The sequence below is a fragment of the Aedes aegypti genome, chromosome 3 (genome assembly GCF_002204515.2).
Source record: "Aedes aegypti strain LVP_AGWG chromosome 3, AaegL5.0 Primary Assembly, whole genome shotgun sequence".
Lineage (NCBI taxonomy): Eukaryota > Metazoa > Arthropoda > Insecta > Diptera > Culicidae > Aedes > Aedes aegypti.
Genome location: NC_035109.1, coordinates 310,530,403 through 310,555,307, shown reverse-complemented (window position 1 = coordinate 310,555,307; position 24,905 = coordinate 310,530,403). Strand labels below are relative to the sequence as shown.

Genomic DNA, 24,905 nt, shown 5'->3' with positions numbered 1-24,905 from the left:
TTCCTACAAAAACAAATGTTTTATCTTGCGTCTAGCGCAAAAAGTTTCGAAAAATATCGAGCGAATGATTTTTGACCGAATTTAACATGTTAAAATGCTGTTAAATGAGCGGTGAATGGCGTCCTTACGGTATATTGCCGTAAGACGTAGTTAACGTCAAAAAAAAATCATAGATAGGCTGCGATGATACCTTGAAAACCACGCTAATGACTGTTGTTTTCCAAAGCTTTGCACTCTCTACTAGCATTGTTTGACTAGATGGTTACGTCAAATGATACAATGATTTTCAAGCCTTCGGTAGAACTTTGACAGCTGCGTTAGAACTTGCCGGCTACCACGGAACGGAAAAAAATCAAAAGAATCGTAATAAATCGATGAATCGATTCAACAGTTTAAATATGAATCGATTAAATAACATCGATGTTCTGGTCAAGCTTGCCCAACGCTTGTTCGAGTGCTTATCTTTCGAAGTCTAGGAGGTAAATCATTTCAAATCATTGGAGTAGTAGACTTCTTCTGAACTAAGCTTTTTGTTTCTGGAATATGCCAAAATGATTTATGAAAAAATGAAGCACTTGTTTAAAACGTGCCAGAAATTGAACTTAGCCGCATTTTTTACTCCATTTTGCACATTGTGTTTAAAGGAGAAAAGTATTTGTCCTTTCAAGCGATATGTTCCGTACAAAAAAAAAATGCATAGAGTCATTCTAGCCAAAAGTTTGTACGGGGCAAAAATTTGCAGTGGGTCTTTTTCAGCATACGAGACAGAAACACTGACAATACTGTGTGTGTTTGACATCTTATTAGGGCAGCTCTTCGCAGACATAAAAAAAAATAAATTCATTAAAGTGGTGATCGAAAGGTGAAGCAGGATTTCGACGAACATCTGAATTGCGCTGAGAGCACAGCATCTTCCAAAAAATGTCATGAATACCAGGTCCCAACGCATCACCTTTTCATCGATTTCAAGGCGGCATACGACAGTATCAACCGTGTAGAGCTACGGAAAATCATGGACGTGAACAGCTATCCTGGGAAGCTCACGAGACTGATAAGAGCAACGATGGGAGGTGTGCAAAATTGTGTGAAGGTTTCAGGCGAACGCTCCAGTTCGTTTGGATCCCGCCGGGGACTACGACAAGGAGATGGACTTTCGTACCCGTTGTTCAATATTGCGCTAGAAGGTGTTATGCGAAGAGCCGGGGTTCGATTTTTACGAGATCCAGTCAATTTGTTTGCTTCGCGGATGATATGGACATTGTCGGCCGAACATTTGAAAACGGGCATGAAACGTGGACGATGCTCGAGGAGGACTTGCAAGCACTTGGAGTCTTCGAACGTCGGGTGCTTAGGACGATCTTTGGCGGTGTGCAGGAAAACGGTGTGTGTTGGCGAAGGTGTATTTAGTTTGACGTAAAAAATAAGTACTTTTAATAGGATACGTTCTAGTTGTTACCTCGGATTTGGGAAGTATTAATTTGGGACAAAAGTTCGCAGACGCCGTGAGACAAGACATTTGGCACTAGATTTTCAAAGCAAAAGAATCAAAATATCTTCACTTATGGTGCCAGAACCACTTGGGCACTTATATGATTGACTTTGGTTTGAGGGGTTTTTCTCGGCAGAATTGTCTGAACCTTTGAAATACAAAGTGCTTCAGTGCAACGCATATTGTAGCCAAATATGTGTTTTTTAGCTTCCAAACAACCCCACTGCCGAAGTGAATCAAAAGTGCCAAGAATAAGATCCGGCTCCTACTCCAATTTGACACATTAATGTAAAGAGACTACTAGAAATAGATTGAATGTACGAAACTAAGAGGTAAAACATTATGACAGGGAATTTTACCTGAGATTTTGAAGGGGCTAAAAAACAACTTGTGACCCTTTAGTGACGTAATGCAAAGACATTTTTCGTTTTCCGTAGTCAGGGAAAGTTAATGAATGTAAAAAGAATCATCACAAGCAATTTGCGCACCATAACTTTGTCTTTTTCTCAGTGCGAACTTTTGGTCCGTACAATGTGAAATTTTGTCACCACTATGAGGCAAAAGTTTGCATTTGACTTGTAATACTAGATGGTATATTTGTTGAAATAGAAAAGAAATTTTGGAACATCTTCTACTACGTTTGAAAGGTAATACGTTGAGGTATCTTACAAGCTTTCAGTACAACAGACATTTTCTGAAACAAGTTATATTCGAATCTTTGCCCCATATTACTCTAGGTTTTTACACCCTAGATTAATGCGAGGCAAAGGTTGGCGGCTAACTTGTTTCCGAAGACGTCTATTGTACTAAAAGCTTTTAAGATCCGGTTTATAAGATACATTGTACCTTCAAACGTAGATGCCGTTTGTGAAAAAAAATGAAATAAGTAAAATAATTTCCTGAATTGAAATCCACATAATAGAAATCCTGGCTACGCCCTCGTCGAAACTCAATTGAGACAGTAATGAAAGATAGCGGTATGTATGTATTTTATCAGCAATTTAACTTTGTGGTAGGTAGGTCACAACGGTTTTATGTTTATAAGAATACTAAGATGTTAAGTGAAAACTATCTACAGATTCGAAAAACAATCTGGTCGAATCCATGTTTCCACATACTATCGCTGCATAGCCTTGAAAATGCTTATTTCAAACTATACCCTAACATAAAACTGTCGCCGATATCAATTAGTGATAAAGTGACACACACTAAACACTAGCGTCATTCCGTGTCCAACTACCATTAGTCATAACGTTTGAACACGCTCAAATAAACTATCGAGCGTGCACACGAAGCCGCTTTACCGCTTCACTCACAAAAAGCATGCGAAACAGATAACGCTAGTCGGTGGCCAATTAGGAATATCATTTCCCTCCCAGATGGAACCACTCGGTAAAACAAACACTCACCTCACCCACACTAGGACCGAGACAACAAGGTCTTGTCCAAATATTGAATCACATGATAGCACACCAACCGACAACACTAAAAGCGTCCGAAAAGAAGCTCCTTATCATATATTTTTTTTCGCTGAAAAACGTTATCGGCCCCGTACTTAATTCCAATGGCCACAATTGACAGTAAATTTCTGGCAATAAATTATCAACTCGCAAAGCTAGGAGACAAAGAAAAATCACAGCTCTGATTTCACCCCTGCGATAGGCGAGCCTTGTCTAGGGTTGCCATCCATTTTCTGGGAGCCTTTCTTAGCCGAGTGGTTAAAGTTCGAGGCTACAAAGCAAAGCTATGCTGAAGGTGCCTGGGTTCGATTCCCGGTCGGTCCAGGATCTTTTCGTAATGGAAATTCCCTTGATTTCCCTGGGCATAGAGTATCATCGTACCTGGCAAGCGATATAGGAATGCGAAAATGGCAAGTTTGACAAAGAAAGCTCTTAGTTAATATCTGGGGAAGTGCTCATTGAACACTAAGCTGAGAAACAGGCTTTGTCCCAGTGAGGACGTAATGCCAAGAAGAAGAAAAGAAGATCCATATTCTGATTTTGAATTTAATTTAAAGCGTCCTGATTTATTTTTAGATATTTGTGGATATGTTTAGATTTCCATTACATACATATTTTGTACTTTAATTCTATAAAATAAATGCATGTATGGTCAATCTTAACATTTGGATTCTCAAAATAAAATTTCTGTTCAGCAGAACATTTGAAATTTATACTATTTCAATTCTATCATGCTTTCTATAAGGAGACGAATACTATAAGTCGAAATATGAGAAAGCTTTCAACACTTCAGTAATTGCGTTGTCGTACAACCCGGGTAGAAAATTAATTTGTGTGTTATCATTTTAAAACTTTGGAATTTTTTTATTTTTCTGCGATGCTGAATCTGTATTGAAGATCTGTTGTTTTGATATGCTTCATACAATTGAATTTTAAACCATTTTTTGGTTCGCTTTTAAGGGAAGTAGGGGAACTTACGTATTCTCGGCAGTCTCAGCCGATGTCGCGCTTCTTTTGCAATTTTCTCGGACATCAGCAGCCAATTTACGTGTTTGTGTGTTTACATTCATGCGTTGCTCAATCCTCTATCGATTCACACCGACAGACTTGTTAAAATTTTTCTGGAAACGTTTTTACAACGCTGCGAACATCTCTTGTCGAATCTATAACATTTGGTCGAAAGACATTTGGTCGAATGACATTTGGTCGAATGACATTTGGTCGAAAGTACATTTGGTCGAACGGACATTTCGTCGAACGGACATTTCGTTGAATGGACATTTGGTCGAAAAGGTTTAGTTGCAACAAAAAGCATAGCATATTTCGAGAGTAGCATTTTGTCGTTAATACATAGAATTAGCATAATTTTCTATTTTCTACAACAAACTCTTTTTTTTACCCGATGTCATAAACACTGCCAGTAAAGTCATATGTTTGTTTTTGGAATGCATAGAATGCAGCTGGAAGTCATAATAAGCCAATTGACCATAAGTAGAGTTACCGACACCTAACATTCACTTCGTCCTGAAGGATTTTCTAAAGCAATTTTTTCCTGCCGTTTTATTTCTGATTACCGCATTCAACAATCTTACCCACGTCCGTAAGCTGCAATTCATTTCTCTGAATTCGTCCATCAAATGAAGATCAGCAGTTGATTTCGAAGAACGACGACATTTCAAAAGAATAATAAATAATGAAAACATTATGTTCACATCATTTAGTAATAAAATAAAAACTTGATGAGCAGCCGAAGAATGATGATATTTTTAAAGAATAATTAAATCACTAGAGCTAAATATTTCAGTCAATGTAAAAAAAAACTACGTCTAAAAACTTCATTTGAATAATCATCGAAATCCTAGATTTTGGCATAACTTCAAATTACAAATCAAAAGATGTATGCAATTTAAAATTAGGACTACATGAAATATTATTCGAAAACAGTTAACGATTCAGATTATTCCAAAGAACACGTTATCTTGCCAACTTCGTAAAACTTAGAAAACAATAATCAATTTTAGCAAATTATCTTCCAACGAAGCAGTCCAAAATAAGCTTTCAACCATTTTTCCGTTCAACTAACCGTCATTCGACCAAAATAAATGTTCCAAAGCAATTCGACCAAATGTCATTCGACCAAACGTCATTCGACCAAATGTCATTCGACGAAATGTCCTAAAGCCCTCTTGTCAGTGTGACTATTATCGGCAACCTCAATTTCTTCGGCAACTTTCCCATAAGCGCTGCAGGCGAATCCGTTCGGCAGCTCCAAATCAGTCGCATTTTGAGGCGTGTTCATTTGAATTAATGACATCTCTGGCAAAATTGTTTGTTCCGTCTCGCAAATCTCGTCAGCGGGAAACTGGCAGAATTGCGAGAACAGGGAGCAAAGAATCATCTGAATATTTTCATTGGTGTGTTTTGACAGAAAAATACTGTGTATTTGGCGTTTGAAATTTGGTTGCCGATAATAGTCGAATGGTGCCGAAGCCGTAAGTCTCCCTATGTACATCAACAGAAAAGTAATCGCCTATCTCGATGCGTGGGGAATTTCTTGCAAGAAATGCTCAAGAAAAGCATTTTTCTTTGATAGCAGTACGCAGATGAAAAGAAATGTCAATTCAAATGGAGCTCATTGTAGAAAATTTCTTGGCCATTTCTTGCGCAGAAATTTTTACTTTGAGCGGAACAACATACCTAGGAAATTTGCATAGAAGTAAAGCAACATACCAAAAAGGCGTTTTTTTTGTTATCGGGTCGGGTTTGAAGGCTACAAGACAATCGGGTACGGGTCAAGTTCGGGCTTGAACAAAGTCGGGTTTGGTCGGGTTTGGGTCAGGTTCGATGAGATTTGTGAACAGAGTAACAACAACCTGAAAGCATTCCTATGCATCAGAAACCTTAAATTTATTATCTTTTCAAACTCGTGTTTCTCTTAGAAAACTTTTTCGGGTTTCGGGTCGGGTTCGAGTTTGTGGCCGGAGGGACGTTTGTTGTTCTGCCATGCGTTTCGTTTGCTGGGCAGTGCATTTTAAGGCCCAAGCAAGCTAGTTCGTTTTTCGCGTCGCTGGAATGACGTTTGTTTTCGTCCCTCGCGATGTATGCATGCTTGGTAGATTAGATCTCCAAAAAGTTCGATAAATCATACTTTAAACAAGTTTGCCGACCTGTAACACAAAATTGCAACGTGCTAGAATATCTCTGAAAACATGCCCAGTGAAACATGCCCCCTATCTCTCAAAAAAAACTCAATCGAATTTCTGGATAACAACCTACAGAATTTTTTTAAACAAATTATTCAAAAGAAAACATTGAAGGAAATACTAGAACTGTTTGTGGGAATGATCCAAATAGTTGTAGTAATTACTGGTATGGAAGATCAAATAAAATTTATGAAGATTTTACTTAAAAAATGTTTGCAAAATTTGTAAGTCTAATTCGTGGATGAAATTTTGTAGATTTTTTTTTTAAATTTCATAAGGAAGTTATTAAGAAGTCCCTGGTTGAATATTTAGAGTAATTCCTACTCAAGGCTGTTACAAAAACTTCAAAAACGTGTCCGTTGAAATCGCGACTTCTGAAATTCGATCGCCTAGAAACACCAATCCGCGCCAAAAAAATGATTCCAATTGTCGTTGACATCTTCAATCATGATGAAAACGAACATGTACATGTACATTTGTCACCCAATCAATTTTTCGTAAAACAAATTATTGTGAAAACTTAATTGTTGTAACAAATTTATGTTTTATGAAAATTTATGGATTCTTCTTAGTAACGTAAAACGGGGTAACTTTGATAGTGCGAGACCTACAACATACTAAACGAAATAACAAAGTTTCTGTTAATCAGTTAAGCAAAACTCATGCAAAATTAAAGAGTATTAGTATGACACTTCATGTCGAAGCTATTTTCGTTAGAATCAACATTTGAGGATTTTTATGCAAATGTTAAAAATTTGTGAGATTTTAGCATTTTTGAAACGCTTACAAACAATCTGTTCTACGATCACTATTTGATGAATTCATAATGAGTTCGTCACTTATTCTTGACAGCCTAGTTGTAGTTGAACATGAATTCGGTCTCAAATCTCTTAGCGAAAACCATTTTTACGAACTGAGGCCATTTTTGTAATCTAAGCAGTGTTGACCAGACTCATTGTAATTGCTCAATCCACACCCTGGCAGACAATTATCCGCCAATCTAGACACGGGCTGGGTGAGGACCTACCAAGCCTCCCCCGTTAACATGTCCTATACCGTTTAGCACACCGGGTTCTTCCACAAGCAGGCGCCGGAATTAAAGCGGTCCCACAAGTTTCAGATACATTAAATAGATATAGTCCCTCTGCCACTAAACCGAATAGCGCCCTCCACCTCATCACCAGCACTGCCCATCCCGCACACCAAACAAAATGTCGGAAGTGGCGTGCCGTGTAGCACATCAGATGTTCTACAGAGCACACCACCTCCGACACCATGCTCAACGTACAGCAAAGACAGTGCTAATAAAAGCGGAATGCGCCATTCGATTCAGTACCAGAGGGACTATAAATGTAACGAAGAGGAAATGAAAAGATAGTATAAATGGTTTGGCTGTTGAATTGCTGGAACGAGAAGAAAGAAATAAAATTATTACGTTAAAACGTGATATTTATAGTTGAATAAATGTATCGATAGTTTCTCATCTGTTTCTTTTCCGTATCGTAGTTCCGTCGATTCTATCCACCTCGAGTTTTGTCGACTCCGCTCGGGCAATGAGGACCGTGATGAAATGAAAAATATAAAAATATGAGCATTAGTGTTTATCTATTATTTAATGTGGTTCTCATTTGCTTTCAAATACCTAAGTAACATGTGAACTCTGCCTCTATTAGAAAATTCTAATAAATCATAATTTATTCTCCTCCACTTTCCCTAACACAAAGTATAACTATTTAATAAGACAAGTGCAAAAGCACACATAAAAGTGTGAGACCGCATCGAATCATGTTGATGCCCTCAGAGCACTCATTCTTCGATTTGCGAATAATGAGTCCGCTGAAAACACCGACCCGACTCGACGCAATCGCGCACCTCTACCGGCACCTCCGCACATGTAAAAACTTCTGCGATAATCCTGTGGTGTGAAAGAAATGCGCAATATTATTTTGATTTCAATCCTAACTTCATGACCCGTAGGCTCTACGCGTTCATTATTAGGCTGTTCATTATTTAGGCTAAATATACCTGTTTATACCTGTACATCAGAAAAAAACGAAAAACGACTACGAATATCTTGCAGCGTAAAGTTTAAGTGATCAAATATTCATCCTCTCTTCGACCCTGCACTATAATAACCTCCTAATATAACGCCGAGCTAAAGATTCTTTCTAGCGTTACACAATCTGAACAAGAAACCATTTTCAAATACTTCCCATAATTTATGCGAAGCAAAACAGATTCCACTTTCTACGTAATGTAACCCAGCATAAACAGCTGTCCAACTCTCCAGATCAACGCCCTCCAAGATCCAAGGTCCTGCTGCCTTACGTTCAAAACTTCTTTCCTCAAAGTCTGTCTATCAATTCCGAACTCTATTGCATACTACAATACCAATCAGACCCTATTCCTGACAATACACAGAGTCACAACCCCAATGTGATGGATTTACCCACAACCTTGTCATAACCCCTCTTACGTTTCGCTATCCTCGGAAGTCACCCATATTGATGCTTGGCAAAAAATATCAGTATTCAATCCACAAATCCCAGATTACACCACATTACGTTGGTCCGTTTGGCGTCGCCGGTGGATACCTGTTCTGACATTCTTTTCTTTCAAACCCCATTTCAAGCCTGTCCCCCCACTTTATCAATAAGAATGTTGACGAATCACGATAATCTGAAGATCGTGACCAGAACGGAGGTAGGATTTATCACTAGGGACCAACCACCACCTACAAATTCGAGAGAAGAAATTTCTCCAATATTCTGTTGGTCAGCTGTTTGTAGTATTCTACAATTTATTGTCGTCTTTTGAAATTGAAGTTGTAATGTTCTAATATTTAGATGAACTGTTGTAGTGCTCAAAAGCAGTGTTGACCAGACTCATTTCCCTGAAATTCGAATTGTGAAGCCATGAACTGTTATAACTGTGCGTTGTATTCCTGAGATGGATGGGGAGGTGGTTGGGCTTGAGTGTTGCACATGGGATCCGACAGTTTCGATCTCGGTGGGCCGCAATTCAAGTTTCGGTGAAATGATTCGCACTCACTCACTCACTCATTTCATTTCACCGAAACTTGAATTGTGGCTCTCTGGGATCAAAATTGATCGATTTTGTGTGCAGTACTCAACACACTCAATCACGATTTGCTTGTTCGGTAATTTTTAATACTGGGTACGAATTGTAAATCATAAAAACAGCGAACTTTCAGCTTTTTGATTGAAAACTTCTGACGTTCAGTAATATTTTTTACTTTTTACTGAATTACGGTAGCTGTCAGACGCAATTTTGCAACATTACCGGCCTGTTCGTCAAGTCAGTAAAAACAATTACCGACTATTCAGTAGTTGATGTTTTTTACTGACTTGTCGTCAAAATCAAATCAAAACAAACTGATGCGCGTGCGGCAAAGTGTCAAATGAGAACCTCCTGCTGTAAAATCGTCCGGCGCCGGGAGACACGGCTTTGGCAACCAAACTTTTCCTGCACCTATGTTGCGCTTTCTCGTGGTAAGTAGTCGAAATTTAGTGAGAAACTCAACCATTTTAAGCAACCAAAAAGGCTCAGCACGATTTAACTGCTTACGTTGGTAAATTCGGTTGGTTTCCATACAAGAGGTAAATTCATCTGCATCATTGAGTTTGCCTCTTGTATGTAAACCAACCAAATAATGATTTTGTCACACATTTTTCGATTACTTCCACTGAGATATGAGCATACCGTAGATGTTAATTCTCACGAAGAATGCATGTCGATGTCCATGTCGATTGGGGTTTAATTTGTATTTATTTCTGAAAAAAAGTATCCGGAGAAGCAAAGCATGAAGCGTGGGAAACTGGATAGCCAGTAAAAACGCTTCACAATTTTACTGACTAAGTCAGTAATTTCCATCAATCAAAACATATTTTGGTTTACTGAATTTTTTCGGTAATCGTAAAAATTACCGAAAAAACCGTAGTTCCAAAACCCAGTAAAATTTTACTGGGGTCGGTAATCTGAATTGGCTGTGAAGCTTAACGTGAAGATGCATCGAAGCCAAACCTTGAATTTTCAAGAGCACAAATCTAGAGAACCAGACAACCGTTTGTGCTGAAAATGCTACTCGCTGGTTATGACTAATCGATTAGATTTTCAGTACGAACGGTTGTCAGGTTCTCTAGATTTGTGCTCTTGAAAATTCGAGGTTTGGCTTCGATTTATCTTTACCTTAACCATCTGCTTTTCTATCTTAGGAGGATAGAGCATGGTTGTAGTAGTTCGTGGCTTCGTAGTTCGGAAAATGTTATTTTCGGGGAAATGAGTCTGAGCAACACTGAATCTAAGTAAGAAATTTCCATATAGCGTTAAACGCCTAGAGGTATGCAACGCCCTATAAATGTTCCGTAATTGATTCAATTTTATTCGATTTGTACTCCATTATCAATTCGATTCGATTATATGAAAAATTATACATCCATTCAGAATAAATCTTTTGGCAATCTATCAACTGCAATCGATAGTTAGGATGCCAGTACTTGTTTTAAAAATATAAATTATAATTCTTTAAAGCAGCATGCATAAATATTCAAGTTTTCTTCGAAAAAACTATCAAAGTTACCCCGTTTTACGGTACCGTAATCTAGGGGCAAATTAATAACTATTTCACAGCTTTCTGTTATAGGGTTGATAGGAGCAGCTAGGGGCCAACAATTTATCGTTCCAAAACCTTGGTTTGTTGTTTGATGTGTCTCTTTTCATATCCAGGTTATATTTAGTAAAAATAATATACAGTCAACTTTCCCTAACTCGATATTGAAGGGACCATCGAGCTAGAGAGGTATCGAGTTATAGAACACAAAACCAGTGCAACTGCGATCCGAGGGACCATCGAGTTAGCCATGAAAACCAACTTTTACTATGGTTGTTCTCTAATTCGATATCGAGATACGGAAAATCGAGTAAGAGAGAGTTAACTGTATTTAGAATATTTCTTGGAAACATTAAAAAAAACATTTTTTGTGTGTAGTTTTACACTACGAGGCAACCTTGGGCATGTTGCCATTAACATTACTAGCTGAGTAACAGCTTAGTTAGCTGAAACGAGTATGTTTTAGCTGAATAAACTGTTATTCAGCTGAAAAAGTAACTTGGGTGGTCCTCTATACGGGCACTATGAGCCACCATACTAAATCTGAAGATTTTAATTGAAAAAAAAAGCTTGCGTGACATGATGTAGAAGAAGGCAGTTTGTATGGGGACGGACCTGGTGTAGTGGTTAAAACACAAGCCTCTCACGCCGAGAACGTGGGATCGAATCCCATCCCCGAGATTGTCACTTATTACGTTAAAAGTTATAGTAACGACTTCCTTCGGAAGAGAAGTAAAGCCGTTGGTCCCGAGATGAACTAACCCAGGGTTAAAAATCTCGTTAATAAAGATAAAGGCAATATATATTGTATAAAAACTGGGCTAAAGCCTGATTTGAATCTTGAAATTGTATGTTTAATTGACAGTTCAATAAATCAAGGTTCTCAGATCTTCACTTTACGCACACTGACATTCAAATAACTTTGAACAGTAATACAATTCTGGCAGTGGCGATTCCCTAACCTCAAATCTACGTTTATAAATTCATGAACATTCACAAGAAATGTGCATCTATTAAGAGCCAGTTCGCGAGAGCCGCAACCCCTTCTTGTATCGATGTTCTTCGATCAGGCTGAAATTTTCAGGGATTTTTCTACTATAAAAAAGAAGATGTTTTGCAAAATTTTAGATTTTTATATTAGAAGGAAGTGGGACAAACGACCCCCAATGATTTCATGTCACTAAACATGCAAAATGGCAAAAAACTGATATAACTATAGTAAAACTGCACGGATTATGCTGAAATTTGGCATGATTACTATACGTTATATAAACTTCAAGAAAAGCATGATATATGAATTTTCAAATCGAGAAAAACAAATTTTTCATAAAAAATTTAGTGATTTTCAAATCGATTTTTTTCTTACCAACCGAACTAGGTCAAAAAACTAAATATGCCGTTACACTTTTTATATTAAATTTAGGGGAGAGATTATTAGAGTATGTTTAAAACTACAAACTGAACTTTAACACTTCACTTTTTGCAAAAAATAAAAAATAAAATACTAAAATCACTAGTAAGGCGAGGATCAACATAATCCATGCAGATTTATATCAGTTATATCAGTTTTTGTGATTTTGCATGTTTAGTGACATGAGATCATAGGGGGTCGTTTTTACCCACTTCTTCCTAATATAAAAATCTAAAATTATGCGAAATATCTTCTTTTATAAAAAAAAAAAACAATCCCTGAAAATTTCAACCTGATCGGAGAACATCAATACAACTTCCCTTGGAAAGGGGGGAATTATACTCGGCGACGGTATTGCAACGAAACTTCAAAAAATGACATGTATTGCTTGTATATTTTCGTGATAAAGTAGCTTTGAACGACTATGACGATATTGCCCCGTCCCTACGTGTGTTATATAAGTTTTGATTAAATGGAAATTTATATTAGAATATATTCAATTTCGTGCAAAATATGCCCATCGATAGTGAAAGAACGAACTAATGTGATCAATATTTCAATACAATACACAAAACTTCCACGGACAATTTTCCACGGATTTCGCGGTGGTGGCTAGATGAACAAGACCTTATTGATATATTAAAACAAATGAAATTCAAGATCTGTGGGACACTGGGCAGCATTGAACAACTGTTCGACGTACAATGCGTATATCAAGTAATATCGAGAATCTGGTTAGGCGTGAATAAGCTGACTTCAACATCCTTACCTTATTCCACTAATCCAATATCCTTTCAATAACAACTGTGAAGGGGCCCAGATAGCCGTAGCGGTAAACGCGCAGCTATTCAGCAAGACCAAGCTGAGGGTCGTGGGTTCGAATCCCACCGGTCGAGGATCTTTTCGGGTTGGAAATTTTCTCGACTTCCTAGGGCATAGAGTATCTTCGTACCTGCCACACGATATACACATGCAAAAATGGTCAATTGGCATAGAAAGCTCTCAGTTAATAACTGTGGAAGTGCTCATAAGAACACTAAGCTGAGAAGCAGGCTTTGTCCCAGTTGGGACGTAACGCCAGAAAGAAGAAGAAGAACAACTGTGAAGATGCAGAAGTATACTCGGTCTTTTAGTGGTTGTCTTGGCCAAATAAGTTGTTGAACATCAATTTCAGCAACTTTTCCAAGCAGCCTAGAGAGCCGTGTAGTTATCGGTAGCGGTTGACTCAACTGGCTAAGAATAATACAGTCGAAGCTCGTTATAACGACAACTTTTATTGCGACAAATCTCTCTATAACGACATTGCTGATGGTCCCTTCAAATTCCCATACTAATTTCAACTTTTATAGCGATATTTCTCTGTTTCGACCGTTCTCTATTGCGACATTAGTTTTATATTCAACTAGTGGTCCCGGCAAACTTCGTCTTGCCATCAAGTAGGCTGTTGAAAAACGCCATGGAACGCCCCGTGCAAAATGGAAGTTCCGTTCACTTCTGTTTTTTCAACTTTCCCGTTAAATATCCTTTGCTTTTTATATACACAAACACGTCGGAACACTTCAGGAACATAACTATGGAAGAATTTTCAAAATCCGTTAACCCGTTCTCAAGCCATTTCGTGACATACAAACATCATTCCATTTTTATTTATATAGATAGTCACTCAATATAACGACACTTGTTTAGCTATTTTAATACATGTTATGATCGTTTTATTCCTCCATGCTCCATAACGACATGCAACTTCTTTATAATGACGATTTTATAACGACATCTCCGTATACCGACGGTCCCTTGCGATGTCGCTATAACGAGCTTCGACTGTACTACGGATCGCCTGATCCGGTGGTAGAAATCCACCAGTCAGGTAACCCCAATTCCAAGGTGTCATGCGACCCGTGCTGATGGATGAATGGTTGAGGGGGTTTAAAAGATGCTCAATCGCGAACGGAGCCTGCTGTGTACCAGGGCGAACTCCCCAGTATGTAGCTCTTACTGCATTACGGCGGGGCAATGATGCAGCGGACCGTTATTCCCCAGCGACTCGTGGGAACAAATATGAGTACAAATCAAAACAACAACAATCTTGAAGGTGTCGACTCTCTCAGTCGGAGCCAATGGTAGTGGAGGACGTGCAGAGCAATACTGAGCTAACCGAAGAGCAGTTACTCGCAAGTTCGCAGGAGGATATGCTTACCGACGCAACCGAAGTAAGCAACAAAAATTCAACATACCATCCGTATCCGGACACCCAACTGGACATGGACGACGATAATAACGATGGTATAAATGTTATCATTAACATCCCAGAATCTCAACCATCAGGATCTGAATCCAAAACGGATCCTTCATGTCATCCGAACAACGCGAATGACTAACAGACGACAAAAATAAACCTCACGAGAGGACAACGGAAGAAGTTTAAAGCACTGATGCAGAGCGGCGTGAGTCGATCTGAAGCCCTCATTCAACTCGGGAAGGGCAAAGATGAGCTAGCTTCCTCTAAACGTGGCAGAACGGACCTAGACAACTCGGCTACCAGTGAGGACGTCCCCAAGCAGAAACGAACCAAGAAACGCCTGGATTCCAGAGATCGAGCTGAGCAATCCAACCACGATGGCTCAATGGCTCAGCAGTCAAGTGACGGTCACCAAAATAGCGGAGAAAACCAAACGGCTGGTCATAGCTACAGTGACATGACCAATCGTAGGAAGGTCGGAGTTGTTCCGAAACACTTTTCCACATCCCATCTATCCACGACTCAGCTTGATGCTCTTCAGGAGGCCCTGCTGCTAAAAGTGGAGAAACAGCGTAATGAGCCGATGAAACCAAAATTCTGCAACCTGCTTTACAAGTCTGGATACATGGTCCTTGTCTGCAAGGATCTCGAGACTGCAGACTGGGTAAAAGAAATAACTCCTTCACTCATCCCTTGGGAAGGTGCCGAGTTGGAAGCAATGGACGAGGAGAAAATTCAGCGTCCAGAACCAATTCGTGCGTTCTTTCCCCAAAGTGCGAAATACTGTGATAAGCGCATAAAAACGCTCATCGAGAGCCAAAACGACATCACAACCTCTAGTTGGCGTATTCTCCAAAGAAGCACACCAAATGATATCCATGTCGAGTGGATATTTACGGTTGATGGGCCGTCTATGGCGAACCTAACAAAATCCAACTTTATCCTCAACTATCGCTTTGGCGAAATACAGCTGAGAAAAATAAAGCGCAAAACCACTCAGTCGAAAGAAAATTCAACTAATAGATCTTCTCTTCTAGCGGTGGCAGATTGGTGCCATCTAAGAGCAGTGGATCTGGTAAAAGATTGAATTCGACTACAGAGACAAAAAGGCTGGCCTAGGGAAGAAGATTGACAAACACGGACACCCGAAACATCATCCAAAACAAATACAAGATGATCCGCAGCATCCAAAGAAGAACGACCTCCGTCCTGGAAACTGCGGCACACCTAAAAATGACTAAGATCATTCAAGTGAATCTCCATCATGCTCGAAGCGCAACGGATGTGCTTTGCCGGAGATTCACAAAAGAACTGTTCACTGTGGCTCTTATCCAGGAGCCATGGGTCAACCAATCTCGAATACAGGGTATTCATGTAAACTCATGCAAGTTGGTATATGATGACAGCCAGCTCTCTCCAAGAGCAGCTATTCTAATACGCAATGAAACTAAATGCTTTCCAATTACAGAATTCATTAAACGCGACATCGTAGCAGTCAGGGTGGAGGTTCCTACCGCTAGAGGGAAGGCTGATATCGTCATGGTCTCGGCGTATTTTCCAGGCGACGCGGAAGATGTTCCTCCTCCAGAGATTGCTGCGCTAACCTCTTACTGTGAAACAAAAAAACATTCCCCTTGTCATCGGATGTGACGCGAATGCGCATCACACTGTATGGGGAAGTACAAATATAAATCCTCGAGGTGAGTACCTTTTACAGTTTCTATCCTCAAACAACATAGACATATGTAACACAGGTGACAAGCCTACATATAAAAACGCCATACGACAGGAAGTGCTGGATCTGACTTTATGTAGTCAGTCCATCTCCCACAAAATAACAAACTGGCATGTTTCTGATGAAATATCTATGTCAGACCACAAACACATAGTCTTTGAATGGGAAGGGGGTCTAACTATTGCAAAATCGTTTAAAGATCCTAAGAAGACTGATTGGGAAACCTATTCAGCCACTCTCCGATCCGAAGACTACATCATAAATCCTAATATCAAAACAGTTCTAGAGTTAGAAATGGCTTCTGACTCTATACAAACTAAAATTCTTAATGCATATCAAGAAAGCTGTCCGACTAAAACTGTCAAGTCGAGCAGAGATGTTACGTGGTGGAACAACCATCTTGAAAAGCTTAGGAAAACGGCACGGAGGGAGTTCAACCGTGCCAAACGCTCTACTGATTGGAGCCTATACCGAAAGGCTCTGACAGACTACAACAAGGAAATAAGGCTAGCTAAGCGGAAATCATGGGTCCTCATGTGTGAAAGCATTGAGAAGACTCCCGTAGCTGCCAGACTTCATAAAACTCTATCGAAAGACCACTCCAATGGTCTGGGAACTCTCCGAAAGACTGATGGTTCGCTCACTGTGGATCCCACAGAAACACTGAGTGAAATGCTGAGGACTCACTTCCCTGATTCAATCCCTGAAGCGATCGTGAACGCTAATGGCAACAGACATGGCGTCTCTGGTCGACAAGAGCTCCTGTCATGGGACTCAAGTACCAAAAAAGACGCATTGAAGGTTGCCAAAGAAGCCTTTACGCGAGCAAGGGTGGAAAGGGCAGTGAGATCCTTTGAGCCATTTAAATCTGCTGGCATGGATGGAATTTTCCCAGCGCTTATCCAGAAAGAGGAGCAAACGCTTATTCCTCCCATGATAGAGATTTTTAAGGCCAGTTTGGTCTTAGGACATATTCCAGATGACTGGCGTCAAGTGCGAGTTGTATTTATCCCGAAGGCGGGAAAAAAGGACAAAACCAATCCCAAAGCATACAGACCGATAAGTCTGTCGTCAGTGATGCTTAAAATAATGGAAAAGGTCTTAGGAGAGTTCATAAATTCAAAATTTATGGAAGCAATGCCTCTTTGCAAATACCAATTCGCTTACCAAAGTGGAAAATCTAGTATCTCAGCACTACACATGCTAGTCAACAAGATCGAGAAAACATTTCATGCAAAGGAAATCGCCATCGTGGCATTTCTTGACATTAAGGGTGCATTCGATAACGCTTCCTATTTGTCTATAGTGTCAGCAATGCATAGAAGAAAATTTGACCCATGCATTGCTACCTGGATACATGCTATGCTAGCAAATCGCCGAATCTCATCCGAGTTGAGCGGATCGTGCGCCACTGTCATGGCCACAAAGGGGTGTCCTCAAGGAGGGGTACTTTCACCTTTGCTATGGTCTCTAGTGGTGGATGATCTACTTAATAGCCTGGAAAAAAGAGGATTCGAGGTTGTTGGCTACGCTGATGATGTTGTCATCATTGTACGCGGCAAATTTGAAAGCGTTGTCCTTGCAAGAATGCAATCAGCTCTCGATTACACGCTCTCCTGGTGTCTGAAAGAGAAACTGGGGATAAATCCTTCAAAAACTACGATTGTTCCTTTCACAAAGCGCAGAAAGGTACAGCTGCAACTTCTTTTCCTTAATCAAACACAATTGGTTTACTCAAATGAAGTCAAATACCTTGGCATTACGCTTGATGCTAAACTCAATTGGAACACACATCTTCAAAACATGGTAAATAAAGGACTCAATTCTCTGTGGGTCTGCTCAAAGACCTGTGATCATGTGGATATATAAAACCATCGTTTGGCCTAGAATAGCCTACGCTTCCCTTGTTTGGTGGCCAAAAACAAGCGAGGTTACGGCTAGAGCCAAGCTGAACAAAATCCAACGCGCCGTCCGTGCGTCGCCATTACTGGTGCAGTTCAGAGCACCCCTTCATTCGCCCTAGATGCAATGCTTAATCTGCCCCGGCTAGATCAATTCATAAAGCTGGATGCTGAGAAAAGCGCTCTGAGGCTAAAACGATCAATAAACTTTCTGCCAGGTGATTTAACAGGTCACCTAAGCATACTAAACGAATTTTCTATAAATCCAATTGTAGAAAAATGCAGTGACTGGATGGAAATGGTTGTGAATTATGACATATCATATACGGTGTTCATTCTTTCTCGCCAAGAGTGGCAAGAAGGTGGACCGAGTATTCCTCCAGGCTCAATCAAATTCTACACTGATGGATCGAGAATGAACAATCGTTCTGGATCTGGAGTGCACGGACCAAGAACCAAAATCTCTGTCCTTCTCGGACAGTGGCCTACAGTTTTTCAGGCTGAAGTGTATGCTATCATTGAATGTGTGCAGCTCAGCATAAAGAGGAATTACAGAAATGCCACAATCTGTATTTTCTCCGACAGCCAAGCAGCTCTTCATGCTCTGAAAGCTTACACTTTTAACTCAAAATTAGTGTGGGAATGTGCTCTTGCTCTAAAAACCCTAGCCATCCGCAATCAAGTTAAACTATATTGGATCCCCGGGCATACGGGTCTAGAGGGCAATGAAATTGCCGATGAGCTAGCCAGGAATGGATCGGCCAATACATTCATTGGTCCTGAGCCATTCTTTGGCATTTCAAACTGCTCACTAAATATTGAACTGAACAGCTGGTTGTCCAGGCAAATTATATCCAATTGGAAAACAGTTTCCAATGCGAACCAATCTAAAAGATTCGTCACAATTAATTCGAAACAAACACAAAAACTCATTGGTCTCAACAAAAGGGACCTCAGCACCTACACCGGTCTTATAACTGGACACTGCCCCAGCAGATACCATTTACAAAAGATCGGAGCCATCCAAAACCCAAATTGCCGTTTCTGTAGTGAAACGTGCGAAACCTCACAACACCTTCTCTGCTCCTGCAGTGCACATTTACAACGAAGATCCAAAATGTTTGGCAAGCCCTTTTTGGAGCCGGCCGATATTTGGAACGCATCTCCCAGGGAAGTGGTCGGCTTTACCAGATTGGGGGATCCACAATGCTGCCACTTAGGACTTCTGCCCATTAATGGCAGATGGCTAAAAGTTCAGTCACCGCGCAAAGTATTCCGGTGGCGTTCCCGCCACTGAGGGTCTTTGTAAAAGCAAAAGGGTATATCACAATAGTTCTAAAAAATATGGACGCAGTGATCTCACACCCGACAGAAGGAGGATACTCGGTCTCTAGCAACAATGGTTGTCTAACGAGCATTCTTTTCCTTCCCCGATGACCGTACGTCCTTACGACCGTTGCCATTATTGACTTTTAAATTATGAGTTCTCGGTTTTTCCACATTGAGAACGGTAACATAAAAAATTGTTAACCTGACATTCTTCTTTCCGATATGGTATCTAGATACACAATGAATCCTAGCCATTTTAAGGAAGTGCCTTCAGATCTTGGATTCTTTAATGCTTTTTGTTAAGTGTCGAATAACAGATGAAATGTTACTGCTTTTTATATTTTCCTACACAATATTTTAAAGGTGATTATAGAGCAAAGCCACACCTCGAATTTTTAAGAGCGCAGGCCTTGAAAACCAAACAGCGCCCCGCGTTAAAAATTTATCCGGTTGGTCACACCCAGCAAGCAAGCAATTTGATCGATTTTCAACGCGAACGGTTGTTAGATTCTCCAGACTTGTGAACTTGAACATTCAAAGTTTTGCTTTGTATAATAATCATCTTAATATTCGAAATGTTTTAAATTATTGGAGAAAAACAAATAATTACCTGCAAAAATTGATTGATAACTAAACAGCAAAACTGAAAAGAGCCCTTTACAACACTCAATGAGGAGACATTTTTAAATACAAAGAGTTTACATTATTAAATACAAATTTCCTAATGATGAACTGCACAACTATAGTACCAAAACAACTTTCGCACCTGGTCCATCAAATCAGCGAATATCGCGAAATTCGCAACTGTTGTAACATCCCTGTATATATGTACTTAATAGCTTTGCTTGTATAATACCTGAAAGATTTTTAAGGCAAATCCTGAAACAATCCGTGGATGAAATGGCTGAAACAATAACTGAAAAATCGGCATAGGAACTCCTTGAAGAATTCTCGTAGGATTTCGTGGAAAAATGCCATAATGAAATTATTCAAAAACTCTGGAACTAACCTATGAAGGTTTTCCTAATTGGGATCTCTATCGTTTTCATTTAACGAATAAGATTTCGTATAACGGTGAACAGTTCACAAGTGTTTCACAACTGGAAAATGCCTCTAATGAGATCATTGAGTCATCTCATCTTATCATGTTAGTCACTCTAGATTGGGCTTAATACAAAAAAGCCCTAACAGAATACAACAGAGCACTAAGGCACGCCAAACGTAAGGACTGGAGACGGGTATGTGAAAGCATCAACAACGCTCCTGCAGCTGCAAGGCTGCATAAAGTACTTTCAAAAGACCATTCAAATGGTCTAGGTAGCCTTAAAAAAGAAGACGGCAGTTATACTGTTGTTGACTCTTCTGAAACACTGGAAGTAATGATGAGAACTAATTTTCCTGAATCGATCCCATATTCGAATGAAGAACAGGTCTCAGATGAGGCAAGACATGTATGTCGATAAATGCCTATCAGAAAGCTTGTGAAATCTTCACGCCTTCGAGGGTCGAATGGGCATTGAGTTCTTTTCAGCCTTCCAAATCTGCCGAGCAAGATGATATTTTTCCAGGCTTACTGCAACAAGGAAAAGGGACGCTTTGTCCACTCTTAACCGAAATATGAAAAGCAAGTGTTGCGCTTTTATATACCTATTCCAAAAGCGAGGCAAAAGGTTCGAGTTGTTTTCATTCCAAAAGCTGGAAGAAATGATAAAACAACTCCCAAATCCTTTAGACCTATAAGCCTGTCCTCTGTTCTTTTAAAGACAATGGAAAAAATAATTGATGACTTCATCAAGTCAACAAGTTCAATAGAAATGCCTCTTTGTAAATACCAATTAGCGTATCAATCAGGTAAATCTACCATTACGGCGCTGCAGTCGTTGGTAAATAAAATCGAGAAATCTCTTGAAGCCAAAGGAATAGCCGTAGTTGCTTTTCTCGATATTGAAGGAGCATTCGATAATGCATCCTATTATAGCTCTATGAGTTCAGCCATGGAAGCAAGGGGTTTGGATAAAAGTGTTTTCGAATGGGTCATGACTATGCTCAAGGATCCGACAATTTCTGCTGATCTAGGAGGTGCGCAAATATCTATAAGATCTACTAAGGGATGTCCTGAAGAATATCGCCCTTACTGTGGTCTCCTGTAGTAGACAAGGTTTTGAGGTAATTGGATATGACGATGATGTGGCCATCTTGGTTCGTGGAAAGTTTGATAACACGCTTTTCCTCGAGGAATCTGAGAAGGAATTCCTGGAGAATAATCACGTTAGAATCTCTGAATTCAGAGTCTATTTTTGTTTGGAGAATTTTCATTGAAAAAAAAAAATGTCTGGAGATTTCCTTTGAAATAGTGACTAACTATCTAAAATGAGATCTGCTATATGTCCTGTTTTACTTTTTTGTTGACAATAAAAATTCCAACAAAATTATATTGTACTTCCCGACTTCCACAGTCAACCAGATGGTCACCCTAGCCCCTTATCATCTAGATAACTCACCCCGCGAAAGCTGCGAAGCGCTTACGAGTCCAGTCCCCTGGCCTTCCTCTTGATCCGCGCGTACGGTCCGATGGCCGGATCCGTGATGAAGTCGTATAGCACCTTGGTCCACGAGGTGTGCTGCGGTATGGTGTCGTAGAACTCCGGAGCGATTCGTTTCACCTCCGGCAGGTACCGTCCCGGAACGGCCGGAAAATCGTGATGCTCGTTGTGGTAGCCCACGTTGAAGGTGATCCAATTCAGCGGGCCGTAGTAGGAATACGTTTCGAATCCCTTGGCGAACATGTAGTGCTCGGAAATGAAATGGCCGGCCACAGGATGAAGACCCATTGCCAGCAGCGATCCCACAATCAGGTACACCATCACCTTCCACCCGAAGAAATACACGACAATGGTGTTGAAAATCAGCTGGATGATTGCGTTGACAATCTCCAACTTTTGCGGGGGCTTCGGATTGACGATCAGCGGCCGGAATATGTAGAACAGGGGCTGTAGGCAAACCCAAATGAACTTCCCGAGTGTGTTGCAGAATAGCTTTGCTTCCAGCAGCGTTGGCAAATCCGTATCGATAACTTCGTCCCCTTGGTACCGATGATGTTCCAAATGATACTTCTTGAAGCTCACCGACATGGGCAACCCAATGGGGAGATTGCAGAAGAAGCCAAACAGCCGGTTGGCCATGGGCCTCGCATGTCCAAAGGCCAGATTGTGTGCGATTTCGTGACAGGCCAGCTCTAGCGAATGATTGATAACTCCCCCGAAAAAGTACGCCACCAGGAAGATCATCTTCCACGACTGATCCTTCATCACGAACAGCATCGCAAACTGGGCCAGAACCATGGAACCGGCCACCCACTTGAAGCGCGGATCATATCCGAACAGTTTCTTAATTTGCGGGTATTTTTCCAGAATGATTTTCCTTCGGCTGGCGTGCGGTTCCTCCGTGTAACTCCACTCGAAATCCGTCCTGGACACGTGCTGCCCCATTTTGCGGTCCCTTGATTCGCTTGGGACTATCCAAATTTCACAACACTAGTGGACAGAAGTCCAACAAAACGCTTTCGAAAGAAAAAGTGCACCACTCCGGCTACCGAACCGCTGGCAGCGGTTTCTCCTCGCCCGTAAACCGAAAAACTAAAAATGATTAACAAAATTTGCCGGACGACTCACCGCAACGGATGGACAACTACTAATGCATCGGCTGACTGGCACTGACAGACGTCTCGAAATTTCAGACTCTCGTTTGAACGCCAGGCGATGATAAGGCCGCACGGGACGTCATCATAATCACCTCATCCATTTCAAGAAGCAAATCCCAAGAACCACTACATATATCGATGCGAAAATGTATCACTATGATTCTATATATGTAGTGCACAACCCGATAAATTTTCAGCTTCATCGGTTTATTAAAACTCGAGATTTGCTTCCACAAAGTTTTGATGATAATTGTTAGAGTGAGACGAAAGATAGGGAAAATAACACTGTCTCCCGTGTCCCCATAACACTGAACTTGAGTCACGTAGATCACCGAACACCAACACCAACAACGAACCGGGCGGCTCTTGAACCGAATGACGAGACGACCAAACGGTATCGAAAGTACAAACACAACCGTTATGTTTGTAGTGGAGCGAGTGACAGCTACAGATGAAAATATGAATGAAAAGCGGAGAACCAGAATGAAAGAAAAGAACGATGGGAAATGAACAGATGAACACTCGCGTACACAGGAGCGAATCCATTTTACTTCTGTTTTATTTAACCCTAACAAAAAGTTTTTGATTCGAAAATTAAAACAGCTCGCAACGTTTCTCGCATACTCTGAGATAACGCCCTAAAAGCCATTGGTAACCACGTGCGTAGCTCGTTGTTTCTGAGCAAATGAAAGAAATAGCATTCAAACCAACTTCACTGGCAGGTAGATATTGATCCATTCTCCCCCATAGCGTTGTTGAATAACATGAAAATCCATTCAAATGCTCAGAAACAACGAGCTACACACATGGTTACCAATGACTTTTAGGGCGAGATCAGAAGTTATGCGAGATTTGGTCAGTTTCAGTTCTGTTGGAATCAAAAAGGAAAGCACATACAGTGCTGTTCTGAATAATAGCAGCGCATGTCAATTTTCATACAAAATGCTCAACTTTGACATGCTGTAGTTTTGTTCCCTTTCAAGCAATCGGGTTGAAATTTTCTCCACAGAACTACACATATGATCAATTTTGTAACTACAAAATTTCAGTTTTTTCTGAGTCCCTGCCGAAAAGTGTGACACTAGGTGAAATTGTTCGAAAAAATAGCAGTTTTTCATTTTAAAATTTTTCTTCTACAAATATTTTAAACATTTTCGGTTTAGGTGTAGGTTTGATAAGTAGGAGAAAATTGTTCCAATGGTAAGTGATTTACAATTTAAAACTATAATGTCAAGCCGAAATTCAAAATTTTAAAACTGCTATTTTTTCGAACAATTTCACCTAGTATCTCACTATCCGGCAGGGGCTTAGAAAATTTTGAAATTTTGTGTTTACAAAATTGGGCATATTTCGAGACGAACATTTCTAAAGGTCCCATCAGACTTTTGTCTTTATCGGAGAAAATAAGCTTCGAAAAAATCGTGATGAAAATCAAATGCCAATTAGAATAGAAACATAAAATAAGAGGTTGTACTTCATTTCTAGACGCGAAAAAAGCTCAAAAATTCAAAAATGATGTTAATTCTGCGGAAAATCACATGTTTACGTTATTTTTGGATATTTTTATCACATGAGACCTTTTGCACTTTTATTGTCACTTGGGACCTATCAAATGGGTCTTTATGAAAATACCTTTATTACTTGGGACATTTGTAAAACTCAATAAAAGCTGGTAAATTTTGATTAAATTTGTAAAGAATAATGCATTCCAATAAAATTTATGTTAACTAGAGTAAAATATGTTTTAAATTATTGGGCAATAGTGAGGTATTCAAAAAAAAAAAAAAAAAAGATTTCTGTGTTATATA

The 24,905-nt window shown here is 39.9% G+C and overlaps 1 protein-coding gene across 1 annotated transcript in view; it reads right to left on the bottom strand.

Annotated features, from left to right (window-relative positions):
- Positions 1–23,145, bottom strand: part of LOC5577178 (sphingolipid delta(4)-desaturase DES1) — a 36,074-nt gene extending 12,929 nt beyond the window's left edge. Inside the window, exon 1 of the mRNA XM_001663216.2 lies at positions 21,899–23,145. Within this exon, the coding sequence (XP_001663266.1) occupies positions 21,920–22,885 (966 nt within the window). The 5' untranslated portion in view covers positions 22,886–23,145 and the 3' untranslated portion in view covers positions 21,899–21,919. The remainder of the gene's footprint in view (positions 1–21,898) is intronic.
- Between the last annotated feature and the right edge of the window lie 1,760 nt (positions 23,146–24,905).